The sequence below is a fragment of the Centropristis striata genome, chromosome 17 (genome assembly GCF_030273125.1).
Source record: "Centropristis striata isolate RG_2023a ecotype Rhode Island chromosome 17, C.striata_1.0, whole genome shotgun sequence".
NCBI classification, from domain to species: Eukaryota; Metazoa; Chordata; class Actinopteri; order Perciformes; family Serranidae; genus Centropristis; species Centropristis striata.
Genome location: NC_081533.1, coordinates 1158134 through 1180000, shown reverse-complemented (window position 1 = coordinate 1180000; position 21867 = coordinate 1158134). Strand labels below are relative to the sequence as shown.

At 38.7% G+C, this 21867-nt stretch overlaps 1 protein-coding gene and 1 pseudogene across 1 annotated transcript in view; one reads left to right on the top strand and one right to left on the bottom strand.

The window, feature by feature from the left end:
- Positions 1–13244, bottom strand: part of LOC131989002 (type I phosphatidylinositol 4,5-bisphosphate 4-phosphatase-B-like) — a 16748-nt gene extending 3504 nt beyond the window's left edge. Inside the window, exons 1-5 of the mRNA XM_059354159.1 lie at positions 12827–13244; positions 7302–7483; positions 5099–5205; positions 2304–2415; positions 1691–1743 (exon numbers count right to left, since the gene is read on the bottom strand). Coding sequence (XP_059210142.1) covers positions 1691–1743; positions 2304–2415; positions 5099–5205; positions 7302–7483; positions 12827–12917 — 545 coding nt within the window. The 5' untranslated portion in view covers positions 12918–13244. The remainder of the gene's footprint in view (positions 1–1690; positions 1744–2303; positions 2416–5098; positions 5206–7301; positions 7484–12826) is intronic.
- Positions 1–21867, top strand: part of LOC131988994 (scavenger receptor cysteine-rich type 1 protein M130-like) — a 912635-nt pseudogene that overhangs the window by 179444 nt on the left and 711324 nt on the right.

Genomic DNA, 21867 nt, shown 5'->3' with positions numbered 1-21867 from the left:
GAGTGAACATTTGTTTAATAGTCGTGTATATACATATATACACTGTGTTCCAAATTATTATGCAACTGAGTTTTTTCTCTGATTTTCTTAAATAGTCGATGCAAATGACAGTCAGTTTAATTTAAGTCATCAACCATTAGTTTAATGAATTGTAATGTGATTGGACAAACCTCTCAATGATAACAATATTTTTTTTTAAATAAAAACTTAAAATGCACTGTTCCACATTATTACGCACGACAGAGTTTAATAACATTTTATAGGTTTTTAAGAACTGAAAATGCTCATTTTTGGATTTTCCAGCATTCGGAGGTCATATTTACTGAAATCAAAAGCTATTTCAATCAAAATCATCTTAACAAGTCAAGTTACATTTTAACATAGGACCCCTTATTTGATAGCAGCTTCACAATTCTTGCATCCATTGACCTTGTGAGTGTTTGGAGAGTTTGTGCTTGAATTTCTTTGCAGGATGTCAAAATAGCCTCCCAGAGCTGCTGTTTGGATGTGAACTGCCTCCCACCCTCATAGATCTTTTGCTTGAGGATGCTCCAAAGGTTCTCAATAGGGTTGAGATCAGGGGAGGATGGGGGCCACACCATGAGTTTCTCTCCTTTTATGCCCATAGCAGCCAATGATGCAGAGGTATTCCTTGCAGCATGAGATGGTGCATTGTCATGCATGAAGATGATTTTGTTACGGAAAGCACGGTTCTTCTTTTTGTACCATGGGAGAAAGTGGTCAGTCAGAAACTCCAAATACTTTTCAGAGGTCATTTTCACACCTTCAGGGACCCTAAAGGGGCCGACCAGCTCTCTCCCCATGATTCCAGCCCAAAACATGCCTCGCCACCTCCTTGCTGACGTCGCAGCCTTGTTGGGACATGGTGGCCGTCCACCAACCATCCACCACTCCATCCATCTGGACCATCCAGGGTTGCACGGCACTCATCAGTGAACAAGACTGTTTGACAATTAGTCTTCATGTATTTCTGGGCTCACTGCAGCCGTTTCTGCTTGTGAGCATTGGTTAGGGGTGGCCGAATAGAATAACTGATAGAATAACGCATAACTGCAAGCCTCTGGAGGATCCTACACCTTGATGTTCGTGGGTCTCCAGTGGCACCAGCAGCTTCAAATATCTGTTTGCTACTTTGTAATGGCATTTTAGCAGCTGTTCTCTTAATCCGATGTTTTTGTCTGGCAGAAACCTTCCTCATTGTGCCTTTATCTGCACAAACCCGTGTGTGCTCTGAATCAGCCACAAATCTCTTAACAGTACGATGATCACGATTAAGTTTTCACGAAATATCTAAAGTTTTCATACCTTGTCCAAGGCATTGAACTATTTCATGCTTTTCGGCAGCAGAGAGATCCTTATTCTTTCTCATATTGCTTGGAAATGGTCATCTGCTTAATAATGTGGAACGCCCTTCTTAAGTAGTTTTTCCTTAATTGGGCTCACCTCGCAAACTAATTATCACAGGTGTCTGAAATTGATTTCAGTGATCCAAAGAGCCCTGAGACACAATACCATCCATGAGTTTAATTGAAAAACAAAAAATGTAATCTTTACGACACTTAAATACAATTTGCGTAATAATTTGGAACGCGGTGTAATGTACATATATAAACATATATAATAGAGGTGTTAGTTTGTGGGTTTTAAAGGAAACCGTGGAGGCTCTTACACTTTTCTGCAGTGAGGACATCGAGCCAGAGTCCGGTCTGAAAACTCCGTCCACTGGAAGACAAACAAATAATAAATAATAATTTAATAATTAATAATTTAACACTGACACATTATATTTAAAATGATAAAGAAGAGAAACAGGAGGGGAGCCTTCATCACGTCAAACTGAGACTATATGTGTGTGTGTGTATATGTGTGTGTATATGTGTGTGAGTGTGTGAGTGTGTGTGTGTGTATATATGTGTGTGTGTGTGTGTGTGTGTGTGTGTGTATATATGTGTGTGTGTGTGTGTGTGTGTGTGTGTGTGTCTGTGTGTGTCTGTGTGTGTGTGTGTATATGTGTGTGTGTGTGTGTATGTGTGTGTGTGTGTGTGTGTGTGTGTGTGTATATGTGTGTGTGTGTGTGTGTGTATATATGTGTGTGTGTGTGTGTGTGTGTGTGTGTGTGTGTGTGTGTGTGTGTGTGTATGTATGTGTGTGTGTGTGTCTCTGTGTGTGTGTGTGTGTATATATGTGTATATGTGTGTGTGTGTATATATGTGTATATGTGTATATGTGTGTGTGTGTGTGTGTGTGTGTGTGTGTGTGTGTGTGTGTGTGTGTGTGTGTACCAGGAATGTGTTGGAACAGTGTCCACAGATGATCCTGATGCCGACCGGTTGGTGTTGAGGTTCAGGACTCTCTCTGCCGATGTGAACTGGTCCCAGGTTGATGATGCGTTTACTAGCAGGAGAAAAGATAGGAATTTTATGGCACTTACCAAAGATTGTATGAAGATGTCATACTGCAGTATATAAAATATATATAAAATATATATAAAACATATATAAATCTAGAAGTGGGAACAACTCAAACATGTCTTTGTGCAGAATAACACAGTTAGAATGACAGAAATCAGAAAAAAAAGTGACACATTTAAGTTTATATAAACTTCTCCAAGTGCCCACAAGTGTCCTGAATGTTGTAAATAAAAATATACTCAAAATGACAAAAAAAGGAACAAAAAAATACCAAAGAAAGACACAAAATGACTAAATAACAACATAAATTGACAAAAAAAAGACACAAATTGAAACAAAAAAAGACATAAAACGACAAAAAAACTACACAATTGCCAAAATAGAAACAAAAAATATTTTTCTCCACATATTGAAGAATTAAACATAAAGCAACATCAAGAGTCTCTCCTGTCCTCTCCTCTCAGCTCTGTGTAAACAGACTCTCCTGTCCTCTCCTCTCAGCTCTGTGTAAACAGCCTCTCCTGTCCTCTCCTCTCTGCTCTGTGTAAACAGCCTCTCCTGTCCTCTCCTCTCAGCTCTGTGTAAACAGACTCTCCTGTCCTCTCCTCTCAGCTCTGTGTAAACTCTCCTGAATTAAATGCAGAATTTAATGTTTTTAACAGGATCTGGTTCGTGCAAACACTTTATTTTAAATGACACATATAAAACAAAGTGACTCTGACACAAATATCACAATTTAAAGCTTCGTTTTGTCACTTTTTTTCTAACAGAAGTTTCCCGTTACCAATTACCTGTTCAGAGACTGTTGTATAATACCTGTTTTTACAGTTAATTTACACTATAAACTGTGAATTTTTGGCGATCTTTTAACCCATAAGAACCCAGAGCCAGTTATCCTTAAAGGATGTGTTCTATAAGTGAACTCATTTCTGATGTTTTTTAAAGAAAATACTACCCCTAAATGTCAAAGATCTGTGATGTGACATTTATGTTACATTGTGCTTTTATGGTATTTATGTTTATGATATTTCTTATTTTAATTTTTTTTTTTAAAAACTAGACACATTTTCTGCCTACAGAGACACAAATTTGCCTTTTTCTTTTGCATCTCCATATCTGATATCAAAATTTTGACTTTAATTTGTTCAGGAAATATGGTCAGAACAAGTTAAATGCAACACAGGACAAACTATTAACGGATTAGAATTGTTAAATGGGTTTAAACTTAGCCTTGTAACAAAAAATAAGCTTTTTGAAAATTTTCACATTTCTGTTTCCAGTAACAGCCACATTTTGGAGAAGTCACTTCCTGTCACAGTCACATGACCACCACACCAGGTGTAGAGTATGTGTCGCTTAGGGATTTAATGAGTTAATGTGAAGCATAAAGCTGAATATGAGAGATTATAGAAGATTTAAAGTTTGTTACACGGGTGTCACCATAGGTTCTTATGGGTTAAAGAAAACAGTGAGATGAAGTCTCCTAAAATGTCTTCATTTCTAAATTTTAGCAACAACAACAACAACAACAGCTAAGTGTCTGTGGAGCAGCTCTCATAATAAAGATCAGAGAAGTATTTAAAGCATTGACGCCGGGAAAGCATTACCGCATTTCTACCTTTAAAGCCGGGACAGCGGATATGTCATTTTGTAGTATTTGTATTTTTTTCACCTATTTTCGGTCTCTTGGCCAATGAAATGCATCAGAACATGATCAGAATACATGCGGGAGTGTCACAATGCATCATGGGACTTTTCCAGAACTTTAAATCATGGAGGAAGACGACTATAGCGGAGGAATATCTATATATCTATCTATATATATATCAATAGCGGAGGAGCTCAGCAGGAAGTGACGGAAGAGATCTGATGAAAACAGAACCGATGATTTTATTGCTGATCCGGACTTTGAATCCTCGGAACCAATCGACCGGCATTTATAGATGAGGAATATGTTTTTAGACGACATATTTTCACCAAAGAACAGACAGATTTGTGGCCATCTGGAGATAATAATATTATTAATAATATATTAATATTAATAATAATAGTAATAAAAATTGATTGTGATGATGATATAAGAAATCATGACTGTTTATGTCTTATATTACTTTATGCGTCGTTGAGTACCCTGAAAAGTGCAATATAAAATGTATTATTATTATTTATTATTATCATTATGATATATTTTTATTTAGTGGAGTAGGCTAATGAGAACTATGTCTATTTCTTCCAATGGTCATATCATGTTAGCATCTTGCTAATGGGCATGTATTAGTATTATGCATAGGATTTTTTATTCAGACAAATGTAACATTTGCTGAGTTTGTTGATTTTTTAAAAAAACTTTATTGAAGGTTTGGACAAATAAACTCAACTTCGTATGAAAGCCACGGGTATAAGCTCTCAAATACTTTTTGAATTTCATTTTTATCTGCTCCAGAGGCTGAAAAATCTATTATTTAGTAGGTGTTGAATTTCCAGAAAAACTTCAGGTTTTAGGGGGTCATTTGAAAATCGCCCAGAGGTTTTCCAGGCATTTTTTTCCAGGCGCTTTAGGCCTTAATGGGTTAAAGCATTGCTCCAGCCCTCTGATGAATGAATCTGCTGCACAGACGGACCATAACGAGCCAGGCTGAAACCAGTCAGGCTGTTGGTGCTCTCACCAGTACGGCCTGGGACAGGCGATCCTCTGAGACGTGACTTTGCAGATCAGGAGACAGTTACAGGGACAGCGGACGTACTTCTTACCCACCGGAGCGTTCTTTATCGGCTGCAGGGAGACACAAAGGACCGTCAACACCTTTAGGAATCTAAAATAGTTTTAATCTCATCAGATGAAGGTCTGCACATCTTGTCAGATGAGAAGACTTCATCCTGCAAGATTTCTGACATGCAAACGTTGATTTATTGTTCAGTTTAGGGACTAAATGATGGAATAAAAACCTTTTCCCATCTCTATAAAATGTTTCCAAAAGACGTCTAGAAGCTCATTTAACTGCTGTTTTAACATTCTAATTCATACACAAACACACTTTTATATCACGGTCATATCTTTGTTTTTATATTGTTATTGTTGTTGATGTTATACATGTTTTTTGATCGGGTTTTTGAAATATGTACATGCAAATGAGTTCATATTTAATGCTAATGCGAGAAATGTAAATGCGCAACCATGTAGAGCAGGGGTCTCAAACTCTAATTAGCTGGGACCGCTGGAGGCACTATCACAATGACCAAAAAGTCACAAAATTACCAAAAAAAGACACAAAATGACCAAAAAAAGTCACAAAATTACCAAAAAAAAGACACAAAATGATTAAAAAAAGTCACAAAATTACTAAAAAAAAAGACACAAAATGACCAAAAAGTCACAAAATTACCCAAAAAAAGACACAAAATTACTAAAAAAGACACAAAATGACCAAAAAGTCACAAAATGACCAAAAAGGCACAAAATTACCCAAAAAAAGACACAACATTACTAAAAAAGACACAAAATGACCAAAAAGTCACAAAATGACAAAAAAAGTCACAAAATTACCTAAAAAAAGTCACGAAATTACAAAAAAGACACAAATTGGCCAAAAAAGTCACAAAATTAATAAAAAAAGACACAAAATGACCAAAAAAGGGACACAAAATGACCAAAAAAGTCATAAAATTACCAAAAAAGTCACAAAATTATCAAAAAAAAGTAATGACCAAAAAGTCACAAAATTACAACAAAAAAAAGACACAAAAAGGCCAAAAAAAAGACATAAAATGACAGAAAATAAAAAAACAGGTGTGGTGGGTTTCCATTCATTACTAGACTCTGGCTCTTGTGACTGTTTTCTGAAACTTTATGTTTAGATATGCAAATGAAGCGTGAACTCATTAAATATGCACTCATTTGCATGTATATATTTCAAAAACCCGATCAGAAAACATGTATAACATCAACAACAATAACAATATAAAAACAAAGATATGACCGTGATATAAAAGTGTGTTTGTGTGAGAATTAGAATGTTAAAACAGCAGTTAAATGAGCTTCTAGACGTCTTTTGGAAACATTTTATAGAGATGGGAAAAGGTTTTTATTCCATCATTTAGTCCTTTAATTGAGCAATAAATTGACGTCTGCATGTCAGAAATCTTGGAGGATGAAGATCTAAAGACTGACGCGTTGGATTAGAGTGAAGCTGAAAATTAAATTTAAGATAAGTCTTAACTCTGTGGGCTCTGTGATGGTGGCGTCCTGATCAGATCACGTGAAGTTTAACATTCAACATTGACATTCCTAACTCATGTAAAACCAAAGATATGATAATAAGATAAGATAATAATGATAATGTTATTTGGCACATAGTTTGTTTTGAAGAGTTGCAGCTAACAAGGAAAAAAAGCCAATAAATAAACATGTTTTTATGGGACTTTTTGTATATACTTTTATTATATTTAAATTTGACCTTTTTATATGTTCATATTTGCATCCCATGTTTATATTTTCAAGTTCCAAAACAGTTCATTGAGCACATTTGTGGTTTTTATTGTAGTAAATAGTATAATTTTTCAACTCGGATTTCATGATTTTTGTGTATTTTTGGGCTCAATATGTTGATAAAGTAGGTTAAAGTGAAGAAAATAACTGTCAGATCATAAAGGTGAAGAAAAAATGGAACCAAATATGGGTGTAGTGAACATTTTTATATGGTACATGAAATCAAAAGTATTCAAAAACGGTCAAAATAGTCTCAGAGCCCAGAGGGTTAAAGTGCTCTGGAAAGTTTCCATGACCTGAACATCATGACCAGATGAATAAAGCAGATATTAGAGATGCTGCTGTGGTTGTAGTTAAAAGTGAAGCTGGTTATTTTTACTCGCCGTAGCTTCGTTACAGATGCTGCACTTCACCACGTGCTGGTGCGTCTTCCCCTCCACAGAGATGGCGCTCTGACAGACGCGGCAGCTGATGACCGGCGCGCTGCTGCTGTCCGGGCTGCCCTGCGGCGAGTACGGGGGCGGAGCCTCGCCGGGCGCCACCCAGCTGGGGAACGGCGCCAAACCTGGAGACAGAGAGACGAGGCGCTTCAGTCACATGATACGGCTTCAACACTGAGAGGTGAACAGGATTCTCTACTAAATTATATCATATATACAGTCAGAACGATATTATTAGACCACCATTGTTTTCTTCTTGTTTATTTTAATGTAATTTTAATGTCTGGTTCAACTAAATGTTCATTTGTTTGGACAAATATAATAATAACAACAAGAATAGCTGATAAGAGTTTAATTTAAGAGCTGATATCTAGACATTTAACATGGTTTTATTGATCATGATTTTGGTTATTATCAAGAATGTCTCCATGACTGTCCATGTAAAAATGACAAAAAAAAAGACACAAAATGACCAAAAATAGATGTAAAAATGACTAAAAAAAGGCACAAAATGACCAAAAATAGATGTAAAAATGACTAAAAAAGACACAAAATGACAAAAAATAGAACACAGAGCTGAGAGGAGAGGACAGGAGAGGCTGTTTACACAGAGCAGAGAGGAGAGGACAGGAGAGGCTGTTTACACAGAGCAGAGAGGAGAGGACAGGAGAGGCTGTTTACACAGAGCAGAGAGGAGAGGACAGGAGAGGCTGTTTACACAGAGCTGAGAGGAGAGGACAGGAGAGGCTGTTTACACAGAGCAGAGAGGAGAGGACAGGAGAGACTGTTTACACAGAGCAGAGAGGAGAGGACAGGAGAGACTGGGAACATGACAATACCTCATGATGAACAATACGTTTTTAGTAATTTTGTGGGTTTTGTGAATTTTGTAATTTTACGTATTTTTTGTAATTTTGTGTCGTTTTTTGCTAATTTAGTGTCTTTTTGGTATTTTTTGGTAATTTTGTGTCTTTTATTTGTGTTTCTTTGGTAATTTAGTGTCTTTATTGGTAATTTTGTCGATTACGTGACAAATATTCATTGAGAATCTGTTTACACAGAGCAGAGAGGAGAGGATGTAAAAAATGTAAATAGTTCAATATAAAGAGCATGTGGAAACCAAATTTTATTTTTCAGGACACTTCTGGGAAAATGTTTTATGAATAAATTCCATTTTATTCCGATTTTAAAAATATAATTTATCAGAGAAATTCAACTTTTTCCCCCTTTTTCCTGATTTCTGTCATTCTAACTGTGTTATTCTGATTCCACAGAGCTGCAGCACTTATAGATTTTATATTTATTTAATATTTTGCAGTGAAAGACACAGTCAGTAAAATGTAAACAAAGCAAAAAAACGCCCTGAAACGACTGAAATACCTTCTTCTTTTTTACACTTTCTGCTCAGTCACAGAAAAGCTGTAATGTTACGTATTCACCAGTTTTATCAACATACTCTGGTTATCATGACACTAAACAAAAAGCAGGAACGCTGACACAGACACTGAAAGTACTTGTTCCTCAAAGTCCTCAAATCCTAATTTAACCCCTCGCCTGCTGACTGAAGCCCTGCTGGAGGATTCATGACATTTAAACTGTAAAAAAAAAAAAAAAAAGGGTTGTAGAAATTACAGTAAAACACTCAAATTGCATTAGAAATAGGTCGTAAATTTTTTTTTAAAAATTGAATATCACCGTAGTAGACACTAATAATTAGCCAAGAACGATGTGATTTGTGATTCAAATGTAGAAAACACTGTTTTTTTTAAAAAAACATGACTTTTTAAAATTAAGGGAGAAACACCAAAATGTCACAAGGACACACAGGGCCGGCTCTAGGCATAGAGCGCCATCTGCTGGGGGGGCGCCGCCAGTCACCCTCGAGGGAGAAAAAAACAATAATAATAATTTTCGATGCCCATTGTCGCCCTCCCTTCGTGTTCTGAATTTATATAAAAAATAAAGAAACAGATAAACAATGACATTTTGTCACTTGTGGTGCTGAGTCACGTGATGTGTGGTCATTGCCTTGCCCCCCTTTAGACGGTCAGATCACCCCCCCCTTTAGACGGTCAGATCACCCCCCCCTTTAGAAGGTCAGATCGCCCCCCTTTAGACAGTCAGATCGCCCCCCTTTAGACGGTCAGATCGGCCCCCTTTAGACGGTCAGATCGGCCCCCTTTAGACGGTCAGATCAGCCCCCCTTTAGACGGTCAGATCGCCCCCCTTTAGACGGTCAGATCGCCCCCCCTTTAGACGGTCAGATCGGCCCCCCTTTAGACGGTCAGATCGCCCCCCCTTTAGACGGTCAGACCGGCCCCCCTTTAGACGGTCGGATCGCCCCCCCTTTAGACGGTCAGATCGCCCCCCCTTTAGACGGTCAGATCGTCCCCCCTTTAGACGGTCAGATCGCCCCCCTTTACAAGTCAGATCGCCCCCCTTTAGACGGTCAGATCGCCCCCCCTTTAGACGGTCAGATCGGCCCCCCTTTAGACGGTCAGATCGGCCCCCCTTTAGACGGTCGGATCGCCCCCCCCTTTAGACGGTCAGATCGTCCCCCCTTTAGACGGTCAGATCGCCCCCCCTTTAGACGGTCAGATCGGCCCCCCTTTAGACGGTCAGATCGGCCCCCCTTTAGACGGTCAGATCACCCCCCTTTAGACGGTCAGATCGTCCCCCTTTAGACGGTCAGATCGGCCCCCTTTAGACGGTCAGATTGCCCTCCTTTAGACGGTCAGATCGGCCCCCTTTAGACGGTCAGATCACCCCCCTTTAGACGGTCAGATCGGCCCCCTTTAGACGGTCAGATTGCCCTCCTTTAGACGGTCAGATCGGCCCCCTTTAGACGGTAGGATTGCCCTCCTTTAGACGGTCAGATCGGCCCCCTTTAGACGGTCAGATCGGCCCCCCTTTAGACGGTCGGATCGGCCCCCCTTTAGATGGTCAGATCCCCGTCTCAGAGGTCAGGTCCAGTGACACGTTATGTTTTGATAAATCTTCCAGATGAAACACCGTCAAAGCTCTCCGGTGCTCAGTATCGAAAGAGAAGAAAAGAGGAGGAGGAGAAGAAGTCCCAATCTTTTTTTAAATGCCGTTTTGTGTGAAGACGTTTCATTTGTATTAGCTTGCTAGCTAGGTTGAAATAAAGCAACGCTAGCTTAACACAGTTAAGCACATTTTTCGTGCGGTTTGCACTTTCATTGTCTCTCTTGTCTCTAACTTTGTTAGCGTCTCCAGCTGGGCTTCTTTGAGAATTTACTTGTAAGTTAATAATTATAGAGACAGACAGTTGTACACACTTAATAACCCAGAAATAAAGCAAATATTCAGTCTAAATGACAGTTTTTGCTTGAAAAAAAAAATCTAAATTTACAGTAGAAAACCCACTCACTGTATTTTTTACGGTGAAGTTCTGGCAAACACAGCTGACGGAATTTTACCGCAAATTAAACAGATTTTTTTTACAAGGTACTGAGCCACAACAACATGCTGTGTGTACTTACAGTGAGTCATGAATTGGTCAGCAATGACTGTGTATCACTTTTATCAGTCAAAGTGACTTTATCAGTAAGAAACGCACCCAGAGAACAGATTTATCAGGAGTAATACAGGAAGGGAAGGAAGGTTAAAGTTCAGAGACAGAAAACAGAAAACAGAGGCACGAGATCATGAAAAATGTGAATACTTAACTTGTTTTTATATACATTTAAATAATCGATTATTAAATTAATCGTCAACTATTTGGATAATCCAATAATCGAATTGAGCAGTTTTTTTAAAGACAATAAGTCCAAATTCTCTGATTTCAGCTTCTTCAATGTGAATATTTCTGGTTTCTTTGTTCCTTTATGACAATAAACTGAATATCTCTTCACAAGAGATTTGAGGACGTCATCTTGTGGTTTGGGAACACTCATTGATATTTTTATACATTTTGTGTCTTTTTTATCGTCATTTGGTGTCTTTTTTGATCATTTTGTGTCTTTTTTTAGTCATTTTGTGTCTTTCTATGTCTTTTTTTGGTCATTTTGTCTTTTTTTAGTCAATTTGTGTCTTTTTTTGGTCATTTTATGTCTGTTTTTGGTCATTTTGTGTCAATTTTCTGCCATTTTTGCATTAAAAATCACTCATATAATTGGTTCGTGGTCCCCACCTTGATATGAAAGTTTAATGTGAGTTTTATATGAATGGCACTTTACCGTGTTGTGTGTGGAAGGTCCCTTTAATTACTTTTTTTGGTAATTTTGTGTCTCTTTTGGTAATTCTGTCTTTTTTTTGGTAATTTTGTGTCCTTTTAAATAATTGTCTTTTTTAAATAATTTTGCATATTTTTATGGTCAATTTGTGTCTTTTTTTTTTAAGAATTTTGTGTCTTTTTTTAAGTCATTTAGTTTTCTTTCTGTCATTTTGTGTCTTTTTTGGTCATTTTGTGTCTTTTAAGTAATTTAGTGTTTTTATTTTAAAGTAATTTTGTGTCTTTTTTTTTAGTAATTTTGTGTCTTTTTTGGTAATTCTGTGTCTTTTTTTTTGTGGTAATTTTGTGTCTTTTTGTGTGGTACTTTTGTGTCTTTTTTTAAATAATTTTGTGTGTTTTTTTTTTTTATAATTTTGCATATTTTTATGGTCAATTTGTGTCTTTTTAAAAAAAATAATTTTGTGTCTTTTTTTGGTAATTCTGTTTCATTTTTTGGTCATTTTTTTAAAAAAATTAAGTAATTTAGTTTTCTTTCTGTCATTTTGTGTCTTTTAAGTACTTTTGTGTCTTTTTTTGCAATTTTGTGTCTTTTTTCAGTCATTTTGTGTCTTTTTTTTTTTTGCAATTTTGTGTCTTTTTTCAGTCATTTTGTGTCTTTTTTCAGTCATTTTGTGTCTTTTTTTTTTGCAATTTTGTGTCTTTTTTCAGTAATTTTGTGTCTTTTTTCAGTCATTTTGTGTCTTTTTTTTTTAGTAATTCTGTGTCTTTTTTTTTGAGGTAATTTTGTGTCTTTTTTGTGTGGTACTTTTGTGTCTTTTTTTAAATAATTTTGTGTCTTTTTTTAAATAATTTTGCATATTTTTATGGTCAATTTGTGTCTTTTTAAAAAAAATAATTTTGTGTCTTTTTTTGGTAATTCTGTTTCATTTTTTGGTCATTTTTTAAAAATTTTTAAGTAATTTAGTTTTCTTTCTGTCATTTTGTGTCTTTTAAGTAATTTTGTGTCTTTTTTTGCAATTTTGTGTCTTTTTTCAGTCATTTTGTGTCTTTTTTTTTGCAATTTTGTGTCTTTTTTCAGTCATTTAGTGTCTGTTCTTGGTTATTGTGTTCTGCCTCCAGCAGGTCATTAGAGTTAGAGACCCCTGGTTTACAGCTAACGTTAGCCACGCGGCTAGCTGGCTAACATTTGTTTACATGTTGACAGCTTTCTGCAGCTCATAAACAGAATAAAACATGAATATTTAGTTGGCCACCGGGCCGGTAGATGTGTCACCGTGAGGTCTGGCCGGGGACCCTCCGGGGCTCCAGCCGCTGGTCCCGTCGTGCTGCTCGGACAGCAGCGGAGACCGCTCCCCGTCCGCCATGGCCCGGCACCAGGCTCCTTCTGGGGGAGAGTTACCGGCGCTGAGGCTTCACAGCGGCGGAGGGAGCTCCAGACACCCCCGGTTCACTAAAACACACATACAAAGACACAAAAAGCCACAAAAAGCCGAGCTTTGAGTCAGTCCGGGGCTCTGACGTCCACAAGGCGGAAGTGAAACAACAAAAACATCTGTCACATGACTGGGGTCCCTGACGGACAGCGCGTTGAACCAATCAGCGAGCTCGGTTTGAATGGGCGGGTTCAAAGGGCGTTTGACAGCCAGGGCCGCGTTCCCATACTAATTTAAAGCGTCCTTTCCTGGCTCCGTACTGACTTTTAAGAGGATAATTTACAGCTTCCTTTGCTTTTAACCCTCTGAACCCCAACAAGCTGTGTCAGGGCGTTTTTTGCTCTTTTAGCATTTTAGACACTGCGGCCTTGTATTTCACTGCTATATATAGTATGTAATTCATGTAGTATATAGTATTAATGCAGTAATGTGCTGCCCACTGCTCCTTGCATGGTGTGTTCACTTGTATGTAAAAAAGGATGGGTAAAATGCAGAGGTTGAATTTCCCCATTGTGGAATTAATAAAGTAATTAATCTTAATCTTAATATTATTACATACAAAACCTATATCATACAATATGTAATATAAATAAAATCCAGCCCGACCAATCATGGCGTTACAACGTAAAATAAGTAATTAAAACCAAACTTACAAGAAAAAGGAACAAACATCAGTGTGACAAGAACGACCTAATATGACAGAACCATCTTTGGGAGAAATTTATTGCACCTCTAGTTTGAGTTTTTAGTTTTGCTCTACTGCTATACTGCAGTATATTATATATATATATATAATTAAAACCAAACTATATTATATATATATATATATATATATATATATATATATATATTATACAGTATAACCGGAGTCCTGCAGCTCTATGGAATCACCACAAGCATGTCTGTAAGTGGGAACAACTAAAAAATGTAACTTGTGCAGAATAACACAGTAAAACGTCATAAAAAAAACCCAAAGATTCATTAATGTTTAATTTCTTGAATGGAATGGAATTTACATACACAGCAATTTTCCAAGTGCCCACAAGTGTCATAAAAACAATAAAACAAATGCTTCACATATTGAATGATTTGATCCTCTCCTTTCTTCTCCTCTCTGTTCTAAACAGAGAGCAAATATCTCCAAGAAAGTCAAACAAATTTAAACAACGTGCATGTGCAGAAAGTTCTCTGGTTAGATACTCATCCACCTTAAGACATTAGACACATATACAAATGGTTGCATAACGTTTCTGATCTGTTGTGTCTGACTCCAACACTGACACACAAGACAGGTTTGGCAACAAGTAACCAACCAACTGTGTAGTGATGTCGTGCTGAAATGCATTTAAGCTCGAAAGAAAGTGTTCAAGTACATAATCTATATGCCCCATTAGGTTTCCTGAATTAGAGCTTTAAAGGCCAAACTGGTTAGACCACGAATGTGACTCACCAGAAATCAAAACAACTTTCATTTGTGGTCGGGTTGCCAAACCTGTTCTGTTGCTGTTTGTTCAAGGGATTCTGAGCTGCTGTTCAGCAGACAGCAAAACATCATAAACCAGACAGACAGTGCAGGAAATGACACCCTGAGACGCAGGGCCGGCTCTAGGCATAGGCGACACATCTGCTGGAGGGAGAAAAGAAAAAAAACAATAATAACTTTCGATGCCCATTGTCGCCCTCCCTTCGTGTTCTGTCTTGAAAATAAAAAAATATTAACAAAATAAAGAAACAGATAAACAATGACATTTTGTCACTTGTGGTGCTGAGTCATGTGATGTGTGATGATTGCCTTGCCCCCCTTTAGACGGTCAGATCGGGGTCAGAGGTCAGGTCACGTCAAGTGACAGACAGGTTATATTTTGATAAATCTTGCAAGATGAAACGGCCGCCAAAGCTCTCCAGTGAGCAGTATTGACAGAGAAGCAAAGAGGAGGAGAAGTCCCAATATAAAGGTAACTGTTATGTCATCTTTTATGAAATGCCTTTTTGTATGAAGACGTTTCCTTTGTATTAGCTTGTTAGCTTTTTCACATGGTTTGCACTTTCATTGTCTCTCTTGTCTCTAACTTTGTTAGCGTCTCCAGCTGTGCTTCTTTGCAAATTCACTTGTAGGTTAATAATTCTATAGACAGGCAGTTGTATTATATAGCTGGTTGGCACCATGGGCAAACAGAAACAGGAGTTCCCCTCGATGAAACAGCAAGCGGAGCTGTTCAACACCAATGGACCTCGCAGAGGGCACCAAATGGGCTGTTGCTGACATGGACGAAGATGGAGAAAGCCACCCAGTCCGTCCTGTCGTTCAGTCACTTTTCTTATGAATATTATGGCCAAGCAACATATATATAGAGAACTCTCATATGGCAAAGGTGTACTACACCGTAATTTTAGAAAGGAGTTCTTGGTGGAAATGGTGTCCTAAATACATTTACTTCAGTTTTTCCTTCTTTCAATACTCACTCTTGACATTTATTCTGTGTGGTTTCAGATAAAGAAGCTTTAATAGGTTGTTTCACATTTGGAAAATATGGAAATTCATTCTTGCAGAGAAATTGAATAAATGGTTGTCATATATTTTACTGTGTCAACAAAGTATGTTTATCCCTCCTCTGTAGACTTCTCAACATTACATGCAGGTTCTAATCTAATACTATACTTCCCCACAAGTTGTCTTTAAGTTTGTTTTCTTTATAATCTTTTGTATTTTGTTTTTAAAAGAGGCTGCCATCAATCAATATTTTTATTGTTGTGTGACATTGAAAAGAAAGATGACACCAACATCTGAGAAAATCTATTCAACTCATGAGAAGAATTTTTTTTATTATTGTGTTCATTTAAAATGTGTTCATGTGAGTTTTATTCATACTAATGAAGAGTCTTTTATTCAATTCATACAAAAACCAATGTAAAGTACATTTACTCAAGTACTGTACTTAAGTACGATTTTGATGTTTGATGTTTGATGACATAAAAAACTCACCAGCCCCCGGCTGAGCACCGCTGTGTTGGAGTTATCCCGAGGAACCAGAGGAGGAGAAGGTCTCTGACTGTTGTCTGTTCTTCTGCACCAACAGCAGCTCGGAGTACCCGGCCTTCTTGGAGTCTCTGGGTGGTGTCCTGCAGGGGAACCACCTGGGGACTCTACAGTTCTTCTGGGAGACTTCAACGCTCACGTGGGTAACGATGATGGTACCTGGAGGAGGTGATTGGGAGTAACGGCCCGATCTGAACCAGAGTGGAGTTCTGTTATTGGGCTTCTGTTCTAGTCACGGTTTGTCCATAACAAACACCATGTTAGAACATAGAGTTGTTTAATGTACTTGGTACCAGAGCACTCTAGTCCAAAGATCGATGATCGATTTTATTATCGTATCATCAGATCTGATCATGTTCTGGACACTCGGGTGAAGAGAGGAGCAGAGCTGTCAGCTGATCACCACCTGGTGGTGAGGTGGATCAGGTGGTGGGGGAGGCTGCTGGACAGACCTGGCAACCCAAACGTGTAGTGAGGGTGAACTGGGAACGTCTAGCGGAGGCCCCTGTCTGCAGGGTCTTCAACTCACACCTCCGGAAGAATTTCTCCAGCATCCCGGGTGAGGCTGGGGACATGGAGTCCGAATGGGCCATGTTCAACATGTTCAAAGCCTCAATTGTTGATGCGGCTTGTAGGAGCTGTGGCCTGAAGGCCGTCGGTGCTTGTCGTGGCAGCAACCCAAGAACCTGCTGGTGCACACCAGCGGTGAGGGAGGCCGTCAGGCTGAAGAAGGAGGCCTTTGGGTCTTGGCTGACTAAGGGGTCTCCGGAAGCAGCAGACAGGTACCGTTTGGCCAGAAGGGCTGCAGCTGGGCTGCGGCAGTCGCTGAAGCAAAAACTTGGGTATGGGAGGAATTTGGGGAGGCCATGGAGGAGGACTTTCGGTCGGCCTCAAAGAGGTTCTGGAAAACCGTCGGGAGGGAGTTGGAGTAGAGCTGCTGCTCTCCCGTTAGAGGAGTTCCAGGTCCAACTAGTAGGAGGTCCCGGGGAAGACCCAGAACACGGTGGAGGGATTATATCTCTCGCCTGGCCTGGGAACGCCTCGGGGTCCAGGAGGAGCTGGACGTTGTGGCTGGGGAGAGGGACGCCTGGAAGGCCCTGCTTAGCCTGCTGCCCCCGCGACCCGGCCCTGGATAAGCGGAGGAAAATGGATGGATGGAGAAAACAATCTGAGTGGGTCCATTCTGTATAACGAGTAGTTTTATTTTTGATACTTTAAGTACATTTTCGGTTACTTTTGTACTTTTACTTCAATAAGTTTTGAATGCAGGACTTTTACTTGAAGTGGAGTAATTTCACAGTGTGGTATTAGTACATTTACTTAAGGAAGGGATCTGAATACTTTTTCTACCACTGCATTTGAGCTGCCTAAAAATGGAAGACTTTGTTTTAAAGAGTTTCAGCTCGCTTCTGTCCTGTATTGTAATGTCTAGTCCCTGTGCTTCTAGAAGTTGTAGCTCTGAGAGTAGAGTCATACTACAAATATTTCTGATGAGTCAGAAGTACTAACAGTCACTCCAGATTCCATTGCCCATCAAATCTGATCGTTGAGGCCTGGAGTCTAGTCTGGTGGCATCTCTCCAGTTCCAATGTAATCTGTGATCATATCTCAACACCTGTTAGTTTGTTTCTCTTTCTCTTGCAGATTACAGAAGAACTGGTGAGAGACAAGCTGCCATGGACCGTATCCTTGTAGTCTAAATGAATAATAAATAGTCTTTCTTTTTGTATTGCTAAATATGCAAACATGATTAATAATGCAGGCACTGTATGATGGATGGCATGTGTCAATAAGGTTTTTTTTTTGTGAATTCCTCTGCAATCATTTCATAGTTTCGGGCTACAGGCAGCCATCGGCTTTAACGGTGATGCAGAGTTTAGATGGCGGGTGTCACAGTTGGGGAGGGAGGGGAGACAGACAGGTGCCTAACAGCGGAGCGTATGAAAACAAAACTAAACGATTTTTAATGTAACTTCCCTTATTAACCTAACTTCTGCGGCTCAGGTTTTGGGAATTGCGTGTTTTAGATTTTTTTAATGTTGTTTTTATGTAATTTACAAAAGTTTTTAAAGTTTTTTAAAAACTTTATAAAACTTTTTTTATGTTTATTTAAATGATTTTTTCATGTTTTTTTCTTTTTTTTTTTTTTACATTTTTTCTTCTTTCGTAATTTACATTTTTGGAATTTACTTTTTTTTTTTCGTGACCTGTGGGCCCACCCCCTGCAGAGTAGGGCATAGGGGTCGGGTGCAGTGTGAGTCGGGCAGCAGGTAAAGGCGGGTACCTGGGCGTGCTGACCCCTGACCCCTGGCCCCAGCGGCTCTGGGGACGTGGAACGTCACCTCGCTGGCCGGGAAGGAGCCCGAGCTTGTGCAGGAGGTGGAGCGTTACCAGCTAGAAATAGTTGGGCTCACCTCCACACATAGCCTGGGCTCTGGAACCAAACACCTGGAGAGAGGCTGGACTCTCTCCTTTTCTGGAGTTGCCTAGGGTGAGAGGCTGTGTTGGAGTTCTCCCCGAGGAACCAGAGGAGGAGAAGGTCTCTGACTGTTGTCTGTTCTTCTGCACCAACAGCAGCTCGGAGTACCCGGCCTTCTTGGAGTCTCTGGGTGGTGTCCTGCAGGGGAACCACCTGGGGACTCTATAGTTCTTCTGGGAGACTTCAACGCTCACGTGGGTAACGATGATGGTACCTGGAGGAGGTGATTGGGAGGAACGGCCCGATCTGAACCAGAGTGGTGTTCTGTTATTGGACTTCTGTGCTAGTCGCGGATTGTCCATAACAAACACCATATTCGAACATAGAGTTGCTCATAAGTGTACTTGGTACCAGAGCACTCTAGGCCAAAGATCGATGATCGATTTCATTATCGTATCATCAGATCTGATCATGTTCTGGACACTCGGGTGAAGAGAGGAGCAGAGCTGTCAGCTGATCACCACCTGGTGGTGAGGTGGATCAGGTGGCGGGGGAGGCTGCTGGACAGACCTGGCAACCCAAACGTGTAGTGAGGGTGAACTGGGAACGTCTAGCGGAGGCCCCTCTCTGCAGGCTGAAGCAGGTTCCAGGTCCAACTGGTAGGAGGCCCCGGGGAAGACCCAGAACACGGGGGAGGGATTATATCTCTCTCCTGGCCTGGGAACGCTTCGGGGTCCAGGAGGAGCTGGACGTTGTGGCTGGGGAGAGGGACGTCTGGAAGGCCCTGCTTAGCCTGCTGCCCCCGCGACCCGGCCCCGGATAAGCGGAGGAAAATGGATGGATGGATTTTTTTCGTAATTTACTTTTTTTATATATACGTAATTTGCATTTATTTATTTATCTTTTTAATGTTTTTTTTTCAACTTAAAAAAAAATACATTTATTTACGTAATTGAATATGAAATGAATACATAATAGTTCATAGCTTAATAGATGAACAGGATGAATAAATACCAAATTGACAAGAGGTTGACTTTTGCTGTAATTATCAGCATTTAGTGGCAAATTAACATAGATTTGTGAATGAATGAGAGTGTTGAGAAAGTCTGATTGAACTTCCACTAAATTAATCGTCATATATAATAACTTAACAGCCACAGGGGACATAAAATAAAACACTTAAGTAAAGGATCTGAATACTTCCCCCACCACAGCTTAAACTGGATTTTCTGGATCCTATTTCATTTTCTGTGTGATCTCCCTCTGAGAACTGAACTGTTCTGTTATTTCTCTCAAATGCTTCATTGTTCATTATCCAGGCACAAAACCTCAAGAGAACTCATCAGATAATACTGAATTACTGTACCAAACCCAGACTACTTACACTGTTTAGTGGCTGTACGGCGTTAACATACACATTTATTTTTCCTTTGATCCAAAAGGAAAGTTGTTCAAATATCAAAATACAATGAAGTCCAGATATATTAACCATTCACTGCATTGAGATATTTATCACTTCAGATCATAATCTTGTCACCAAACATCCTCATACCAGACTGTTTCCTGGTTTATTGTTTGAACTCTGAAGAAATCCTCCTTTTGGAGGAACGCCAAACAGAAAAAAGGGAGAGAGAGAGAATCAGAGTCTGTGTTAGAGAGTATAAATGCGTTAGTGTTGGTGTTTATCCTCTGATCCACCATGATGCTGCTGCTGCTGCTGGTCAGCAGCGTTCAGGCTTCTCACTTCTTAGGGACGGTGATGACTTACTACCCAAAAAACACAGACGCAGCTGGATCTGTCACGGTACGTACAGGTTCCTTATAATCTAATAATCACCTGGTGAAATTGGACAGTAAACAAGTTAAATAACTAACAGAAAATAAGTATCAGAATTCCATATTTAAGTCTAAATTTTAAGGAATTAATGAGCAGAAACTAAAAGATGGCAGCAGTTTTTTTTTGGAGCTGAAGCAGTAAATGCTGCTTTTTAAGTCCTTAGAAAAGTAGAAATACAAAAATGCAATATATGCTCAAAAGATATATATCTTACATACTGTATGGATATCTACAGCTGATTTGTAATTTGTAATAATGATAGTTTATAAACTCTGTGTATTTAAAATGTGATTTTTAAAACTTTTTGTCTTACACATTTCTATCAAATTGAAATGATTTTACTTAATAGATTACTCATTTGCTTGTTTATAAGTATTCATAGTAATTAAATTAATGACAAAAATCATCTCAGTTTTATCCGATTTAATTAGATGAAAGATACAATTTTTGAAATATAATGTACAATACAGAATAAAATGATTGTCCTTAAATTAATATTCTTATTTTCTCGTAGGTTCTTGTTTAATGGAACTAGGATCATTTGATCAAGTCTTGTATCTCTGCAGGATGAAAATGTTTGTCTGAAAGTAGCAAACGGATGTTATCATTAATGTCATAAAACCTGTGATACCACAGGTGGTCCTTCGCTATAAGTACAGCTTCCACGAAAGGCCTAGTACACTCACATGGACCTGCCCCAGTGGGGACTGTGGGACTGAGAGGCCTCCCGTGGTGAACGTGGTGTCCCTGGGTGGTGGCTCAGAGTGGAGCCAGAGAGAGGGAATCATGACTCGGCAGGTTTCTGGCAACCTTAACTTTCAGCTGACGTGAGTGCACAACAATAGGGAACACCAGATTATGTATTTAACAAAAATATATAAGTAGCTGTATTCCCTTACAGTTTAAATTAGTGGTATTATGAATACAGTAAGTGCCTTTATTTATTTATTTTACTGTTTACTTTTAGTTTTTCATAAAACAGAACATTACAAGTTATGGGATTTTACATCAAAAATAATTATAGTATTATAATTTCCAGTCCATCATGTTTGTTGGCATCTCCCTGCCATGGCTTCATGTTGATGGGGCTCTCTGCAGCCAGAATTATTAATTAATTAATTAATTCATTAAATTAAATGCATAATAATATGAATAAATAATACAAATAATTATATTATAAACAAAGTATCCATTTAGTTAGTCTCTTAAAAAGAGACTAACTAAAAAAAGGAATCAAAAGCATTTAGAATATGTGACTTGATTTCCAGACTGGTCTCCCCTTAAAAATGTCAATAAAAGGCGTTTGAACAGGCAGCAAAATACGACTCATATTTACATTTTAGACTGTCCTGCAGGAACATCTTGCTGTAGTAATGATTGATGGTGATGCAGAGTTTAAATGGCGGATATCACAGTAACCTAACTTCCGTGGTTCACGTTTTGTGAATCACGTTTTTAAAAAAAAAATGTAATTACCTTTTATTCTAAGTAATTATATATTTTTTTGATGTCTTCTGTGGCTCCCGTCACCCCCGTAACTTTCTGCATTCAGGTACATTTATTTGCTGTTTAAACTGTCTTTTTTACC